General features: G+C 53.4%; 6 protein-coding genes across 6 annotated transcripts; 2 read left to right on the plus strand and 4 right to left on the minus strand.

Annotated features, from left to right (window-relative positions):
• Positions 1-458: 458 nt before the first annotated feature.
• On the minus strand, positions 459-1874 carry RHO25_004422 (uncharacterized protein; the record flags this gene model as incomplete). The annotated part of the gene is made up of 4 exons (XM_023595341.1): positions 459-770; positions 821-954; positions 1082-1337; positions 1383-1874. The coding sequence occupies 4 exons, from the start codon at positions 1872-1874 to the stop codon at positions 459-461; spliced, it is 1194 nt and encodes a 397-aa protein (XP_023456721.1).
• A 1360-nt stretch (positions 1875-3234) lies between these two features.
• On the minus strand, positions 3235-4539 carry RHO25_004423 (uncharacterized protein; the record flags this gene model as incomplete). Its single annotated transcript, XM_023595342.2, has 1 exon — positions 3235-4539. One exon carries the CDS (start codon positions 4537-4539, stop codon positions 3235-3237), a length of 1305 nt encoding a protein of 434 aa, XP_023456485.1.
• Positions 4540-7187: 2648 nt separating this feature from the next.
• Positions 7188-9736, plus strand: RHO25_004424 (uncharacterized protein; the record flags this gene model as incomplete). The annotated part of the gene is made up of 2 exons (XM_023595345.2): positions 7188-9393; positions 9444-9736. The coding sequence occupies 2 exons, from the start codon at positions 7188-7190 to the stop codon at positions 9734-9736; spliced, it is 2499 nt and encodes an 832-aa protein (XP_023456489.1).
• Positions 9737-10248: 512 nt separating this feature from the next.
• Positions 10249-10702, plus strand: RHO25_004425 (uncharacterized protein; the record flags this gene model as incomplete). The annotated part of the gene is made up of 2 exons (XM_023595346.2): positions 10249-10278; positions 10340-10702. 2 exons carry the CDS (start codon positions 10249-10251, stop codon positions 10700-10702), a joined length of 393 nt encoding a protein of 130 aa, XP_023457183.1.
• Positions 10703-11488: 786 nt separating this feature from the next.
• Positions 11489-12904, minus strand: RHO25_004426 (uncharacterized protein; the record flags this gene model as incomplete). Its single annotated transcript, XM_023595347.2, has 1 exon — positions 11489-12904. The coding sequence occupies one exon, from the start codon at positions 12902-12904 to the stop codon at positions 11489-11491; it is 1416 nt and encodes a 471-aa protein (XP_023457182.1).
• A 1371-nt stretch (positions 12905-14275) lies between these two features.
• On the minus strand, positions 14276-16130 carry RHO25_004427 (uncharacterized protein; the record flags this gene model as incomplete). Its single annotated transcript, XM_023595348.2, has 2 exons — positions 14276-15613; positions 15681-16130. 2 exons carry the CDS (start codon positions 16128-16130, stop codon positions 14276-14278), a joined length of 1788 nt encoding a protein of 595 aa, XP_023457181.1.
• Between the last annotated feature and the right edge of the window lie 18 nt (positions 16131-16148).

Raw genomic sequence — 16148 nt, forward strand, 5'->3', positions numbered from 1 at the left:
GGCTGCACCAAGAAGCGTAACAAGAATGGTGCAAGCTGGTTTATTCCCCTTGTTGCCGGAGGTGCGAGATAATGCTACGACGATGGATGCACACGGCGTCAGGTACTATGGGAAGGGTGGCGACGCAGAGGTTGACTCCTTGACGAAGAACAAGTACGCCCGGGTGAAGTGGGAAAGTGATCCATAAAGTTGAGGAGACAGAGTAGTGGGATGGTTGAGATCTGCAACACATGGCTTGAATTTTTAGCATCAATTTGTGGTTTCGTACACAATATTTGTTCGACCTCATATCACAGCGGCAAGGGAGATTTTGAAACTGCAGAACTGGGTCGAAGATAGTGGAAATTGGCAGGCTGTCGAGAGACTGGCATCGACAAAGGCTCGCCGTAGTGGACGCCCTTGGAAGCCTCATCGTTCCTCCCCAATGTCTTCGTGCAAAGCCCTAGAATGCAGAGTCCCTACGCGGTGAACAAATTGCCGATCGACGGTAGGCTGTCGTCCGCCTGCTTCATCGATGCAAATGTTTTCGCGAAGACTCTGAAGACCCACTGCTTCGGGGTTCCAACATCCACTCGCTCAGCTGTCTCGTTGTCAGACGCCTCAGGCACCTCCCGTGCATTCTCGATGTCCTGCTTCAATTTGGCTAGGGCGGCGGCATCGATCTTTCTCCCGTATGCACTGAAGATCTTGAGTACCTCTGTCTTGGGCAACATGGCCCACCAGTCATCTTGAAGGGCGAGATCAAGCAGGTATCGGTGCGCCTCATTGTGCTAGACATTGTCAGTCAGTGCGAGACCTGTCGATTTCGCGCACGACTTACCACTGCGAAGATTGGCCACTCTGGGCCCAGGGCATAATTTTGCTGACGCACGATGTGTACCACATCACAAATGCCTCTGAAGAGGCGGCGGCTGATGGAGTCCTTGGGCGACAGAGTCGGTTCACTATCCTCATCTGCGTCGTTGCGTAATTTTTGGAAATGTGTGCCTCTGAGGTACGGTGTTAGATCCGTCACCTCCTTCTCGAGAGCATGACTGGGAATGGCAAAGAAGTTGGCTCTTTGACGGAGTCAAGGACGCACTGTCGCTCAGCAAAGTGGTCCATCGTGTGCGGTAGCCTCCGTTCGCCTCGCTCTGCTGAACCCCATTCTTGTTGTTGGCCTCTCGCACTTTGTCTGGAATCTTCCCACCAAAGGCATCAGCGCCCCACCACGACGCAATGTCGGTACATTTGAGCATCATCCTCGATTCATGGATCTCGCTGTACGTCTTCTTGGTGATCAGCCGGTACACGTTCTGCGCTTCACTCGCACCCCAGCGGTGCACGCGACAGAACGCCTGCTAATCGCTGGCAATGTTGAAAGAGGCCTCTGGCATAATCACGGTGCAGCACTGATCGTGTGCATTTACACCTGCCAGCTGCAGAGCATATGTTGCGATGAGGACTTGGGCACCGTCTTTGGAGTTGTTCCAGTTGCGAATGATTTCACCGCGCTCGATGACACCTTGGTCTTGTGTCAATAGGATCGCATTGACACCGATGAACCTCAGGATCCTCCAGAGATAGAGCGCGGACCTCGGCAGATAGAAATAGACCAGAGTCTTCTTCCTCCCAGCATTCTTGGTCATGACGCGATATATGATCCTCAGCGTCAGCTTAAGGGCATCACCGCCCCACAGCGCTTTGCGAAGCACATCCAAGTCACTGGTGAACTCGCCAATTTCGACAGCTGAATCACCGCCTTTGTGATCCTTGTACGCTTCCTGCACCAAAGAAGGGAGGCTGAGAGACTTGTCCCTATTCTGCAGGAGGTCTTCGGTGGCAAAGTCGCGCAGACCGTGGAGCACGAGAGAGGTGGAGAGGGCGAATGCCATGAGGACTTGTTCCCCACCTGCCAAGCGGTCCTATGGGTCACTCGTTTCTCCATGCTTGAGCGTGGCCCGCCTTGCGCCCAAAAGCGCGCATCAATGGCGTCAAACCGCGGGAGCTTCCAGAAGTACAAAGCCGATATTGCAAGACAAGAGTAGACGAGCGTCTTCTTTCTCTCCGTAAAGACCTCCCAAAGACCTCCCTCATGATGGAATGAATGATCTTCAATGTGAGCCTCAGAAGATCAGGTCTTCACATTGCTTTGACAAGTACATCGAGGTTGTCGGTGAAGTGAGTGAGCTGCACAGCTGGTGGTCCAGGTGCGATGGATGGTGAGATTGTAACACTTCTCGACCTGGAGGCAAATTTTCCCCGAAGCTTGTCGCCCTCAACAGAATTTAGTCTTTCGTGTAAGTCGTATATGTAGTTCACGAGGCATGCGATCGTCCAGGTGGTATGGCGCCATAGGTACGTTCCATTGACTTCCTCGACATGGAAACTTCCTTCGATGAAACGTGGACTGATATATCCCTCAGCTTGGGTTAATCTATATCTTGTAATCGCGGTAATGTCCTGAATCGCAGGGAGATGATGTCGTTGGGCGTCCTTCCTGTGTTCCGCATTGACATTCTGAGCAATGCAGGCTGCATCGCTCGCTCCGTTCCGAGCGTGCCTGTCTTGCCAGACGCATTTTGACTTACCATGGCGACTCAATCGAGGTTTGAATAGTGCGGCCCGTATGTTTGCTCTCGTTTGCTGGCCTGCGTTTGTCGGCGACCGGAACATTCTCTTGTCAGATAAGCAGCGGTGACAAACATGTTGCAAGGGATAGTCGGCTCGATCTTTTTGTCCACACGATAGTGCCCATCGGGGAAAGCTATCGTCGCTCATATCCGTATTGTGCTTTTAGTGGCTATTCGAGATTCTGTTGGTCTTCGGGCGTGTGATATGGACCGCTGATCGCCTGGAAGGTGCCGTCAGATTGGAGCTCAGGTGCCCGGCAAACGCACAAGCGCTGCTGAAGCTCAATGACACCGACCGAGCCTGTCTGCATTGAGCCATGCCATGTCTAAACCTTGATTCGTTGTGCAGAAGGCTGTTATCACAGATCCCAAGGTGTGAGGGAACAGGAAAAGGCTGCAAGTTCAATTCGTCAATGTGAAATTGGAAGACGCGATGCACGGCCAGCATTTGCCATTATCGTCGTGCAGCCCGCACTAACATAGCTGTAGCAGCGATCTTGTCCACTGTTGGACAGTATAATCTTGCCGCAAGCCGCATATCGACAGCTTATGACAGTGTTTTGAGCACTATCGGGAAATCTCCACTTTTGGCTTACTACACACTCGCAGGATGAGAACAACGCTATTCCTGCGAGGACAGATTGACGTCCATACCGAGCTCTCTTGCTGATCTCGCTCCAGCAGTCGCAAGATCATCGGCAGCATTATTGCCTTCATCCTTGTCGTGTCCCTTCACCCATTCAAATCGTACTCCGCCCGGACCACGATCCCATTGTGCTCGTTTATCTGTTGTGGTGATTTCTTGCTCGCCTTCGATCCGGTGCTGGTTGAGACGGAACCGCTCCTCCAACATGTCCAAGATCTTCTGGATCAAGTCCTTGTTTTCCACGGGCTTCCTCGAAGAATTCACCCAGCCGTTTCGCTGCCAGTTGCGGAACCAGTCGGTCACGCAGTCTATCGAATACTTGCTGTCGCTGACTATAACGATCTTTCTGTCTTTGGGCGCCACTTCGAGCGCGCGAATGATCGCAGTCAACTCTGCTCGTTGGTTCGTTTGCTTGGTGCCACTCAGCGGCTCGCTGATGTTTCGTCTGTCCTGTGGTCCAAAGTAGACACCTACGCCGCCCCAGGCTGTTGCCTTTCCATTCGAAAGCGAGCTCCCGTCCGTGTATATTCTGATTGGGGCGTCCTTGACAGGGCGTGCCGCCTGATATTTGTACGCCTCTCTCTCTACCCGCGTCTTGTATCGTAGGCCATCTGTGGCAGAGTCTATTATGAGGTCCCGATCGAAACCGTCGTCCGCATCGTCTGGCAGTGGAGCGGCGCCCGGCTCGTACTCTCCTTGCACGAGAGACAGCGGAGGACTCTCCTCCTTGATCCCATTGGCCTTCTTCTTCGTCATCTTCATTGCCTTTGGTGCTGGCTCGCCCTGTTCGATGCTGCCTATCGGGATGTCTGCCGCAGCTGCCGCGAATGCTGCCTGCCCTTCAGCCACATATTGCTCAGCTTCTGTCCTCGTTTTGAAACCCTTGTGCTTGGGTCCTTTCCACCCTGTGATCTGGTCCAACACGTCTTGCCAATTGGTGTACACTCCAGGGTTTCTCCCAGCTTGCACGCCGTACCACTTGGTGACGTTGGATGGTCTCGCATCTCCCTCATTGTTGACAAACTTCTCGGCATCGCTGAGCGATGTGAACGACTTGAACATGGCCTTCGGGAAGCCACGGACTTGTTCGAGACATTCGTTCCAGGTGTGATAGATACCTGGTGACTTGCCAGTGCGGACAGCATAGAACTTTGGCATAGTCTTCGAGTCCCTCTTCCTCTTGTTGCCAGCCGCTGACAGGGGGTCGGGCTCCAGTTGCACGGCGGTGGGGGAGGTTGGGTTGACGGCTGTAAAGCCTGTTGGTGCATCAACTTCGGCCATGGCTAGTCTGTCTCGCTGTATGCGAGACCGGAGCAGCTGCACTTGGAGTGGGTTGCTGAAGAACAGGAGCGGCTCGAGTACGTTGCTGGATCGCGTCGTGCTCAAGCATCGGACAAATGCCAAGCGCGGAGTGGTGGAGAGCCCGTGGGCAAGGCGGAGCAGGAACGGAGGTGCCAATGCGACGACGGCAAGGCAACAATGGACGGTCGCGGCGAGCAACAGGTGCGGAGACGGGCGGAGGATCAGGCAGCAGGCGAAAGGCTGAAGGCTGGCTGATGAACTGCGCTCACGGCTGGGATGGGGCCATGAACGAGGGAGAGGAGTCGGCGGAAGTAGCCAGGGGGTGCTGCCTCCGTACAGTGGGGAAGCGCGCCGCGTTCATGCTTTGGCGCGGCCTGCACACGTCGGAGCGAGGATGTTGCTTCGACGAGCACGTTGGCCTGGCCGGATGAGGGGTGTGCATGTCGGTACGGATGGGAGGGAGTGAGACCGCGAGACCGCAGTGAGAGTGACTGCCAAGTCGTGCGTTGCTCAGCTTCCCGCCGCGTCCGTGTCCTTGAAGCTGCTCCACCACAACTACTCGTGTTGGAGACGAGGAGCCCGCCCACGGTTTCCAAAGCCCCCACGGATGTGATTACATAGCATGCCCTTCTACCAACAGCATGTTTGAGGTATGCCACGCTCAAGTTCGGACCACCATTCCGTCCGCTACTCCCACCACTTCACTGCACCGCTAGAAGCTCGAGGTCCTTCTCCACGATTTTCCCTTCTGACAAGGTCTCCACTCAGACTCGCCATGCATCAGATCGCTATCACCTACGTCTGCACCGAGCGCGGTCTGTGGTGCTTACTCCAGGCGAATTAGTCGAAATCCGTGCCGCGCAACGAACATTCGAAGGTGCATACATCAGAACAAGCCTGAGCCAATTCAGCTTCGCTCTGGTTGTACTGAAAATCTTCACGAGCGAATTCTACAGCATAGGTAAGCGTGCTGCACAGATCCTTGAGCCATGCACGACTGCCGCTCACACCGCCGCAGGTGCCCTGTTCGCAGTCTATGGGGCAGGAGTGCTCGCAGTGAGTGCTTTCAGACGAATGCAATCCAACAGACAATTTTTCACGGAAGTAGGCGAGGACGGGTTGAGCAGAAAGCGCTTCAGAACGAGTGGTAACGTGGTCGTGATCTTGACTAGTCTCAGCATTTCGGCCTATATCACCCTTATAGTGCTCACAATACGACTGAAAGACTTGTGACATGAATACGGATTGACCTCAGCGCCTTGTGACCGACTCCCTCGTTTAGAGGGCAAGCACTTGGATGTCGATCAATAGATATCGGTGGTGACGAAGCAACAGTCTGCATCTGCAGAAGAGCTCACCAATCTTCCTCATATGCATAGCAGACACACCGTGACATCGTGTACGCAGTTTCCTGCATGTCCCTCCTCCTGCGCGATGACATCGATCACCCTGCCGCCTATGCCACAGTCAACGTGAGGTTGCTGTAAACATCTCCATCGATATGAGAGTATCCTCGTAGAAAACTACTCTGTCGTTGTGGCAGCTCGAAGCGCAGTCTGCGGCGCCGCCATTGGCCGACGATGTGCCTGGGACAGCCACAATCCAAATTGGGTGAAGCCGAAAGATCCTGAGCATGAGCATGGACATACTTGTTGCGGAGAGAGCAACACCTCTCCGTTGTATCGATCGGCAAAAATGGCAAGCTATGGCATGGGTTCACGCTGCTGTCAATCGTCAAATAGTCTGGTTGAGATGGTCGGACCGTGGGAGCTAGCTGTTGAAAGGTTAATGGGCTGAGAACCCGCCGCTTAGGTGAAGCTGCCAAGTGTGCAGTGGCCTGATGTCGACTTGCGGAGTGGCGATCACGACGCGTATACTACTGTACCTAGTCATGCGAAATGGGAGGCATCGAGTACAAGGAGCCCCGAGCGGTTTGGACTCCCTCCAAAGAAGCCGTACCATTGCACGGCGATCGATATCATATATGCGCTTGGCAGGAGCGGCCAGATATAGAGATGAGGCTCAACAAGCAAATGTCCGCAGGGCCTGGGCGGCGGGCGTGCAGATGTCTCGCGCGCAGATTGGTAGGTTTGGGTTTGCGCCGACACAGGGCCTCCCGCACTCCGGACAGCAGAAGAACACCCTGCGCGGGAGCTGCTGGAAGGTACATGTAGTGCTACGCCTGCTCGCCGCGTGTCTTGTGCTTGTCCTGCACCTCTGCTGCTGTTCAGGCGACCGGTCTGACGAAGCACTCCGCCCTGTTCGCCGCCTCGGCGTCGTGGGAGCATTCTGTCGTTTCCCTTTTCATTCATAAAATTAGCTTCTTCTGGACCAGGAACCGCGAGCTTCGCGTTTGGCGACTTCGGCGTTACCATCCCCGTCTGGAAATCGTGCGGCAGCGCTCACGAGCACGCGGCAGCACAGATCATCACGACTGGAGCCGTGGAGTCATCATCATCCGTCGGTCGCGCAGAGGGTAGAAATTTGCAGCGTCTGCTCCAGTTTTTGCCAACAATGACGGCAAGTTGAGAGCGCCTTGGAAGGAACAACTCCGGTCGCGCTTGGCCCTGCAGCTCAGCACAGCGCGAGGCGTCATCTCACTCTTGCCCTGCGATTTCGCCAGCGATATGCCACATGCAGTGGCGCAGAATAACACCCCAAACGCAGAATATACCAATGATGGCGTCGGTCTAGGCGGAGCAGACACTAACGCGCACGCTGCTCGCACGTGTTCGTGTCACGAGGAAGACAACTCGCAACTGGGGCTCTTCCGTCGTCGCCAATCCTCGACCATCCAGCAACAGCAGTCTAAGCTAGCGCAATACGCCGCCATGAGGGCCAGTGCTGAATCCGAGCGGAGCAACCGCAACGAAGAGCCACAGAATGATCAGCAGGTGGAGTCACTGCGAAATCAGCTCGACCGGACGCTCTCTCAATCGCAACGTGAACATGCCAACGCCTCTCCAGCACCGCGGAACTCCTCATCAAACGACTTCCTCGCTGCGCCGAAGCGACTACCTTCTCACCGGGGAGGCTCTCTCGCAGCTGTCATGAACGGCACCTTGCAAGAGGTTTCTGGTGCCACCATGGCGCTGAACGATACTCCAGCCATTACGCCATCGACTACGGCGCCGAATTCTCCAAAGATACTGGCCATGTCCAAAGGGCAGGCCCCTACCAGCAACGGCAGCGACAGTCCTAGCCATCCGAGCCAGTGGAATCTCGCTCCCCGACGACAGAATTCGGGCACCTCGACCCCGCGTGTACGGCCTACAACACTCGATATCCCTGGCTTGACCAAGAGCAAGGTGTCGCCGGATGGACGAATTGCGCAGCGAGATGTTGGCTCGAAGCTGGTCATTATCATGGTTGGCTTGCCAGCAAGAGGAAAGAGTTATATCACAAAGAAGCTGGCCCGATATTTGAACTGGCTGCAACACGATACAAGGATTTTCAATGTGGGCGAACGACGTCGCACGGTAGCAGGTGGACCCAACAGTCTAGAGAAGACGAAAAGCCATCAGAGCCAAGCAGCTCACAGCGATGACAAACGAGAGAGCATACAACCTCGACCATACCCGCAGGGTGAGCGAACCGCACATCACCCTTCCGTTGCTCAGATCATCCTGAACGGCCAAACGAAGATCGAGCCTCCTCAGACACCGCAGCAGAGTAACGAACCTGGCCAGGCCAACGGCGACCCATTCGATGGAAGGCCAGCACCAGATAGAAAACAGAGCTTGGCAACTGCCGTCCTTTCGAAAGACGTTCCCGAGCAGAAGGCGGAGAATGGTGACGAGAATATGGAACAGAACGCGGCATTTTTCGATCCACAGAACAAGAAGGCGTCGCAGATTCGTGAGCAAGTAGCCCGCGAGACCCTTGATGATCTCCTGGATTACATCTTGTACGAGAACGGAAGTATTGGCATCCTCGATGCTACAAACAGCACTCTGGCGCGACGCAAGATGATAATGGACCACATCCGCGAACGTGCTGGCCCACAACTGAATGTGCTCTTCCTTGAGTCCAAATGCGTGGATCAGGATTTGCTAGAGGCCAACATGCGTCTGAAGCTACAAGGACCAGACTACCGCGAGATGGATCCAACAATCGCGCTGCAAGATTTCAAGGCGCGAGTGAGAGAGTACGAAAAGGCATATGTGAGTCTAGGCGACTACGAAGAGAAAATGCACATGCCTTACATCCAAATGATCGACGTCGGACGCAAGATCATTAGTCACCAGATCAAAGGATTTCTAATGGCGCAGGCAAATTATTACCTGCTGAACTTCAATCTGGCACCTCGACAAATATGGATCACTCGTCATGGTCTTAGTCAGGACAACGTGTCTGGCAAGATTGGAGGCGACAGTGACCTCGCGCCCGAGGGGCATATGTATGCCAAGTCATTGCAGAAGTTTATCGCTGAGAAGCGCAATGAATGGGATATCAAGCAGATCGAGAATCTCAAGAACACACATTTCCCCCCGCAGCCAGGAGACGTCACACCACCGAACCCTTACTACCAGCCGCAGTCGCCCACTTCAGAGGGCGATGAAACGAATTCGATCCTCACCGAAGCTTCAGCTGTGGGATATGAGCCAAAAGCATTCTGTGTGTGGACTTCGATGCTGAAGCGAAGCATCCAGACTGCGCAATATTTCGACGACGAGGAGTACGACACAAAGCAAATGCGCATGTTGGATGAGTTGAACGCCGGCGTCATGGAGGGCCTCACGTACTCGTGTATAAGCACACAGTACCCGGAGGAGTACCGCAGCCGGAGGGCTGATAAGTTGCACTACAGATACCCTGGGCCAGGCGGAGAAGGTGAGATAGCACCTTGTCAGCAGTTGAATTTCCTTGCTAAGTGTACACAGGTTATTTGGATATCATCAATCGCCTCCGACCTGTCATCGTGGAGCTGGAGCGCATGACTGATCATGTACTTCTGGTTGGACACAGGAGTGTTGCTCGTGTGCTCCTGGCCTACTTCCGAGGGCTGAAGCGGGAAGAAGTTGCAGATCTTGACGTCCCTCTCGGCATGCTTTATTGTCTTGAGCCCAAGCCTTACGGCGTCGACTTCAAGGCATACAAGTGGGACAGAGACACCGAATGGTTCTACGAGGTGCCCAACTTCCAGTTGCGAAGAGCTGAGGACGACATGGTGTAGAGGTACGTCGCCCAGGATCCAAGGCCACAGAGCATATGCTGACTTGATTGTAGTGCCTGTCAACTCAATCTTTCCAAATCGGAGGCCACCCTTTCTACCTTGCCTCAGCGCAGAGTACGATTTACTCTCGGAGGCTAAGCATAGCTTGCATAGCGATACAATCGGATGCGTGTATGATGCATTTCCAGCGATAGAATCAGGGAATGAATGACGACAGAGACGGATTACAATCATGATTCTTGGTGTACCATAGAGAGCGATGGACTTTCGATTTAGCGAGGCGTTGAGGGTCAACAGAACTGGCTACTAGACGAATAGAGCTGGCGCGCCAAATGATACTAGTTTTCACTTCTCAATATGTTCCTTCGCAGCATGTCTTTTGCATGTGAAGGGCAGCAGTCGGAATAAACTCGGCGATATTGCTGCGGAGAAGACCTCCGCTTCCAGTGATGCACATCATCGATTCCAGTCGCTCTTCACATCCCTCATTCATTTCACTACGATCAGCAATCATGGGCGGCCCAAATCTCGAAGTCTTCAAGGTACATCACGCATCCAATGTAAACGGATATCCCCAACTGACGAATTCCTCGCGCACTACAGTTCGGCATGTACATCATGTTCCCAATCGGATTCATGTACTACTTCGGCATCAACCTCGACTCACGCTTCTCCGTCCCCGATTTCTGGCCCAAGAAAGGTCAAACGCACGAAATTCCATTCGAGAGAGATGAAATTAAAGAAGAGATTGAGAGGCTGAAGCAGAGGAGATTGGCTGCTCGGGCGAGAAGACTGGCCGCTGAAGAGCAAGGATTGGACACCGCGACGCATGTTAATGAGAATGAGGTGCGAGAGGGACGGACGAGGGAATATTTGAGTAATACGAAGGTTTTGCCGAGGGAGGGGGAGGTGCCGGAGGAGGAGAGGGGTGGGAAGAAGGGTGGGTGGTTTGGGTGGGGGAAGTGAGTGATGGGTTTGACGAATATGAAAGGACGCTACGCGGAACGAGACACGGCTTGGGAGCAATGCCGGTTCTAGTTTCGCCTGGAGTCTGGGAAATCGTGTTGAGAGGGGTTCCGAGCGAGAGCAGACACCACGAGTCGAAGACAAAGCGTGCTGGCGCGTGCGAGTAGCAGCAAGATGACCACTCTGCCACGCCTGCACTGAACGAACACAGACAAAACCCGGCACGAAGATCTGCTGCGCGAGGCCATCTCCGAGACCATCTACAGGACTGCGCGCAACGAGTGCCCGACCATGGAGCAGCGCAATGCGATACCCAAAGCAACGAAGCCGATCAGAGACCAGTCTGCTCCGTCACAATATTAGAAGAGCTGGCCAGCCTGCATTTACACGGCCAGGCTCGAAGAATGCAACGCAGCAATCTCACTCAACATAATCACTGGAACATTCCTGTGCTGGTCAGCATGGCTTCGACTGCCATTTGTCGGTCCTGTCACTGTGTTGCATGGGACACTGGGCTCGCCAGGAAACAGCCAGACATTGTCCATAGAGATGCATAACGACTCTCCACTCGACTGCGTACAGACAGATGGAAATGACATGATCATGGACCTTTTTTTTCCACAATTTTGGGCTTGTCACGCTTCTGTGTAGCCTAGTCTAACGTCTGTAATCTAATGTTGGTCGTGGTATCATTGTAGTTGAACGTCATCTTCATGTCGGGTATATCAATGCCGGTAAGCCTGTGCTCACTCCGCAGGCTGGTAACAAAATCGTTTCTTCGGCACGCTATAGCGCGTATAGAGCAGCTCCAGCGACGGCTCCAAGAGCGGCAAAATTCCACGCTGGTGGTGCAGTGGGCTGGGCTGCAGCATCCAAAGTCATCGTGCCGATACGTGCACCTCCGCTAGCCACTGCCACGTCAGTGACAGCATTGGCAACGATCGTAGCATCAGGGACACCTGATGAATTCGTGATCTCCAGAATGTTGTTCGTGGTCGAATTAAAGCTCGTCTGTGCCAAGCTGATTTCGTTCTGCGCAATGTCATAGACGACATATGCAGATCGGAGAAACGTGTCGCCCAAAACTGGTGTACTGCCGTCTGCTGGCGAGATGCCCAGTATACACACTTCTTGCCCTCTGTCGGTTCCAGCTACGATGACGAGCTCGTTCAACGGTACTCTGATCGTAGGAGACGAGAAGGTGAAGTCGATCGTGTCATCGGAATTTCCAAGACTGCAGTCTACGAATGCTGCGCCTTGGCTCTCGTCGTATTGTGCATTCACACTGTCGTAGATGGACTGCGTGATGTCGTTGGGCAGGTACATGAGACTGCTTCCTGAGTCAAGCAATGCCGGTATCGCTTGATCGCTTGCGATGGAGCCCGATTGACCATTCGCACCCACAGCGGTCAATGCAATGATGAATTCGGCGTACACTCCTTGCTCCTTCACAACCGGTAGGGTCTCGAGGGCGCCAGTGTATTTGGCTGTATTGACGCCACCGAACAATATCGATCCGGTGGAAGCATCGAGGTCGTTTAGCCACAAGCTGTAGGCGTTCGAATTGATGGCACCAGTGTCGACCAGGTTCTGCGGTACATTCGGATATGTCTTGCCCCCATTATACCTCACTGCCACTTCGTTACTCGCGTAGCCGATTCCAAGTATTCCTTCCTCGGAGCTGGACGTATATCCCACGCCAAACTGCTGTGTTTCCAATGTGGTGCCGCCGATTTTGACAACGTCGGTCACATAGTCGCCAGTAGCTCCGGAACCATCGACGTAGGAAATGTTGAAATTGCTGTTGAGATACGAATATGTCGAGGAGTCGTTGGCGCTGTATGTGCCAGATATTGAACAAAGATTGCCTCTTTGCTTGCAGACATGGCTGTCTGCTACATTCACCCACAAGTCGCTACTGCCAGTGTCCAAGTGTAGCCGGAATTGCTGTTCTGGTGTCCCGATTGAAACATTGGCAAAGTATAAAGTTTCCTCATTGTCCAGAGTTACGCCCAATGTATCTCGTTTCCGGAGTTTCCGCCGTCTTCGATCATGGGCCAAAGGATTGTCGATGTGTTTGCGTTGTATTGAGTGCTCGACCACTCGTGGCGGCAAGCCATCGTTGCGCTTGACCAGGTTGATGGCGTCAACGGTCGTGCCAAGAACGCTTGCGGTGAAAGCGACAGCCACTGAAGTTCGCATCCCGAATGAAACACGCGCCAGAGCCAGGACGTGAGGTCGATGCGACCACGGGACAGGGCTCAGCGGCGATCCATGTATGTGTATTATACAGCGAGAAGAAAAGTCTCGATCTGCTCACATGGCCTCGTCCAGCTGTACGCAATGTTCAATGACGCGGCCGTTTGTTGCGACTAGTGCTGCTACCCACACTGGTGGCAATGTCGTCGTGTACATGGATCCGGCACAGCCGCTAAGATGACTTTTGTCTCAAAGCGATGGATTTCTGGCCGTCATCTGAATTCTGCTTAGAACTGATGACGCTTTCGCTGATGTTGGATGAAAGTAAGCGTGAAGAATGCCCTCGGAAGATTGATCCTCGCGGCGCTCGAGGACGGCCGGTAAGTTTAATGCAAAGAGGCAATTTGATATGCTTGCGCGTCCAGGCTGCCGGTTACGTATTGCAGCTGCATGAATCGAAAGCCGCAAAATCGGCATCGCGAAACAGAAATGCCGATTCGCCTGACACTACATCAAGGTTACATGCGACATGCAATAGAGGCACACAAACTTACAGCTTTGCATTCGCCAATGTTCTTGTCGGGAACCCACTGTCAGCAGGGGCAAAGCAAGGCCAGAGGAGGGGCGACACTTTCTCGTCCGAGCATCTTGGCGCAATCCGCACTCTTCGTGCTCGCACTATCTCGTGTCGCACAATATTGGCATCCAGACACAGGGCGCGTGTGGACGAATCTTTGTCAGACCGGGTCCCCATTCTCGGCATGCAGACGCAGTGCTACTTTTCATGTGAGAGAATCCCGGTGCTGATGCTTCAGCAAGGATGGTCTCCGGCATTCTGTTGACCGGCCAGTCTGCGAAGGGCATTGCGCCTTCTGTTTCCTTCATTGTCTGGACGCTGGATTGCTGGCACTGTGCTTGCGCGTGATACTGCTTGGAAACACCAGCAAGCTATGCTCTGCGGAGGGAGCCCCGTGGTCGCACTGTTGTAGCGCAGCGCGTAGCTCCATGTCAGTACTCGCTCCGGCGTCCTGATAGCTGCAATGGTCCGGACTGAGTACCCACAAGTGGGCAAGGAAAGATAATATATATGCCTGTTGGTGCGCCTTTGTGCTACGATTGAGATGTCGTTGACGCGTGCAGTCAAGATCAAGAGTCTCGCGAGGGCGGATCAAGGCAAGCCAAGTCGGGGCTGAGTCCTTTGGCCAACGCTCTTGCATGGCGCTTGAGCATTGGGGTGGAGCGAGCACGATCCTTCTTGGCTCCTGCTGCGCTGCACAAATCAAGAAAGATCGGGACAAACGTATTGAGACAATTCCGTCTGAGGACTTTCAGACGAATGTTTCCATGCTATCTCCTGCAGAGCAACAATTACTGTCATGACTGAACAGCGGGTCGCTTGAACGGATGTGCCTCAGTATTGAAGACCCAGTCGTCTAGACTGATGGAATCGACTTCTGAGTAAAGCAAGTAGAAGTACTTCAAAGTCTCGGCGAGCCAGAAACTTTCCATGCTGTTCATCTTGACGCTGTGTCCCGTACTCTCGAGCCAAGCAGGATCGTACGTTACATCTGCGAGCGCAGCGTTCGCGATGTCCGTTTCTGTAGCATTGACGATACTGGTAAACATTTCCCATCCTCGATCCAGCAGGTATGTCTGCCCGGTAGTCCTATAGAGGATGAATACGCTCTCGATCGTTTCCGGCCGCAGAATGTATCGCCTATCCCGGATATTGGTGAAGCCTTTAGGCAGCCGAAGGTCGTCGATCGGATCTTGGTCTCGGGTCGCATCGAATTGGTTGACGGCATCTCGCCACTTCTCTTCGTCCCACGGGCATTCTCCCTGGCGCGAAGGGCACGGAACCATTTCGAAGACTTCGGGCATGACTCCCATTGGCAAAGCTTGATATGCCCAGATGCATCCATCTGTAAGCTTCTTGCCGATATCCACATGATCCTCCTGCTCGGTCAATCGTCCACCGAGTGCGAACATGCCTCCAGCGAAGCACACCAAATGCTGGCCTTGTGGTTCCAGCTTGGGCGGCTTGCCCATCTCTGCACGTACGTTGCCGCTCATCAGAATATCAGCGCCGTCCGGCGTCATCGGCTTCCAAAGGTTGTGTTTGATGGCGGTCTTCATACTTCGCTTGTACATTCGCGCGTAGATGGGGTCGGTTCCTCCCAACAAAGCATGCATCTTCGGAAAGTACTCGTACAGTGAGTCCGACATCGCGGAGAGTGTAAAGTAGGTGTCTTTGGTAAAATCAGCATCGCGGCCATTTACCACGACTTGAAACATCCCAGGAAGGTGAGTATCTTCCTGCTGCTTTGCAAATAGTTGCATGACCCGGTTGACCGCATCGAAATATCGCATGTCTCCTGTTAGCTGCGACAAGTGAGTAAATTCCATACTCAAAGAACCAATTTCAGCAACAAGCACGACATCGTCAGCGACCTGTCGAGTCGTGAGAGCAGCTTGGGGACGCCAACGAGTTATAGGCATGTGGTTTGGAGTGTCAAACGCCTTCAATAGCATTTCACCAAACTCTGTGGCCTTGTCCAACAGTCTCTTATCTTCACTGAGATCGTATGCAGATAAGAATCCGCCCAAGTGCCTGATTGTAGTTTCAAACACATTGACAGATTCTTCTGTGCACTTGGAAAGATCGATCGTGATCGCAGCTTGAACAGCTTGCTCAAATTCGTCCTTCAGGTCCTGCGAAAAGCTCAATGCTTAGCAGAGTTCAAGTCGAACCACATACTATCGATATTTTGCGACTCACCATGATCCAGAGAGTATCGAGAGAGTCCACCAAAGTCGCGGCCCATCCGCCAAAGCCATTCTTGAAATTGCCCGTGATAGGTGTAACTTCGTCCATGAGCCAGGCATGTTCGGTGTAAGCTTTCCAACATCGCTGAAAGGTAGCTTTCACGGCGGCTCGTCTTTCTCGTCGAATGGCTGCTTGCTCTGCTGTCTCTTTTGCGAAATCGAATTGAACCTTGGGAAGCCTTCGAGGTTTTGCTGTGGGTAGAGATGTGATGCTCTCGGGCTGATAATGCAAAGGAACGTCCGACCAGCGGAATTGCCCATCATTCTGACTTTTGCCAGAGCGGAAGAATGCAGCATATTGAATTCTCGTTTGAGATGCTATATTCTGCCGAAAGTGTGTGAGGACGATTAAGGCGACCACCGCCACGCCGGCGTAGGTCACGTAACGGCGAAGTGATATCATTGTCGACTGTCGCCAAAT

Source organism: Cercospora beticola, chromosome 3 (assembly GCF_033473495.1).
Source record: "Cercospora beticola chromosome 3, complete sequence".
Taxonomy (NCBI): Eukaryota; Fungi; Ascomycota; class Dothideomycetes; order Mycosphaerellales; family Mycosphaerellaceae; genus Cercospora; species Cercospora beticola.